The sequence below is a fragment of the Pygoscelis adeliae genome, unplaced genomic scaffold, assembly GCF_000699105.1.
Source record: "Pygoscelis adeliae isolate BGI_AS28 unplaced genomic scaffold, ASM69910v1 Scaffold284, whole genome shotgun sequence".
Taxonomy (NCBI): Eukaryota; Metazoa; Chordata; class Aves; order Sphenisciformes; family Spheniscidae; genus Pygoscelis; species Pygoscelis adeliae.
Genome location: NW_008824671.1, coordinates 392,202 through 393,509, shown reverse-complemented (window position 1 = coordinate 393,509; position 1,308 = coordinate 392,202). Strand labels below are relative to the sequence as shown.

The window sequence follows — 1,308 nt, the reverse complement described above, 5'->3', positions numbered from 1 at the left end:
TGATGCAGAAGGCTAGGATCCTGCCCGTGCTCCAGATCCCCCCAGTCTGGACAAACTCCCAAGCTCTGGTTTTGCGAGCAAATCTCACATCCTGACTCAGGACAACTGAACGTTTTATTTCCAAATGGTTGCAACTGCTGCAGGTTTGCTCTGGCACAGAGCAGCACAGGCAGATACTCACTCTGCGTCAGGACTGGCTCCCCACTGGCGTTCTGGCTCTGGTTGGTGAGGCTGAGGCTCTTCTTCAGGTTTATCTTCCACTTCGGCGACTGTGTTTTGTTGTCCTTCAGGTGTAAGGGGATCAGTAGATTGACCTAAAAAAAGGCACAAGTCAGAACGATTTTATCTCAGCTCATTTTCAATGTTGGTACTCAGGGGAGCTGATCAGCCGAGGCATCAGCCTCTCCCCCGTGACCAGAGCTGGGGCTGAACCTGCCCAGAAACCTCGAGGAATAGGAGATACTCGAGGCTGGCAAAGCCAGAAATGATTGTGGTTTTTCATACCCATGCTAACGAGTTTATTCTGTAGATAAACTCAAAGGAAGAGCCCAGAGAGGCTCTGTTCCCACACACCAATTCCTCCTGTTGCTCTGTGCAAATACTCGGGAAGCATGCAATTTGCTACCCTTGCACCAACACTGCAGCACAAGGACCAGGGCCATGGCCTTTATAGGGTCCCCAAAGCCAGGGAGCAGTGGCACAGCCAGTCCTCCTGTCACCAGAGCACTGTGCCAACTGGGCTGCCAGGCTGGTTCATGCTAGGGTCCCTGCAGCATGCAGGACCAGGCTGCGGTCCCCCAGCCACAGAGTGGGATGGGAGCTCACCTTGCTCTGCAGGCTTTTAATCTGCAGATTCTGCTTGTCCAGCTTGTACTGCTGCTGCTTGATCTTCTGCAAGAGCTCCTCGATTCGCAAGTTCTGCGCATCCATCAGGGACTGCGGGGGGAAGAGCCAGGTGAACCCCGCAGCTCTGGGGAGATCCAGCCATGCTGCACATACTGCATGGAGCCAGGTGGGCCAGTCCCCGGCAGGGCTGGTCCCCACGGATGCTCCCGGTGCCCTTCAGCAGGTCCCCATGGGGGCTCCCGGTGTCCGCAGGACCATCAGGTGTCCCCCCCCACTCTCCTGAGGCCGATCCCCACCCAACTGCTCCCAGTGCCCTGGGAGGGTCGGGTCCCCCCGACCCCTCCGGGCTGCCCCCCGTGTCCCGGGAGGGTCGGGTCCCCACACCTGCCCCCTTCCAGCCGCTCCCGTTGCACCGGGAGGATCGGGTCCCCCCGTCGCTCTTCCCGCGGCCGCTCCCGGCGA

At 58.7% G+C, this 1,308-nt stretch overlaps 1 protein-coding gene across 1 annotated transcript in view; it reads right to left on the bottom strand.

Annotated features, from left to right (window-relative positions):
- Positions 1–1,308, bottom strand: part of ANGPTL4 (angiopoietin-like 4) — a 35,624-nt gene that overhangs the window by 7,339 nt on the left and 26,977 nt on the right. Inside the window, exons 2-3 of the mRNA XM_009323019.1 lie at positions 826–936; positions 182–314 (exon numbers count right to left, since the gene is read on the bottom strand). Of these exons, the coding sequence (XP_009321294.1) occupies positions 182–314; positions 826–936 (244 nt within the window). The remainder of the gene's footprint in view (positions 1–181; positions 315–825; positions 937–1,308) is intronic.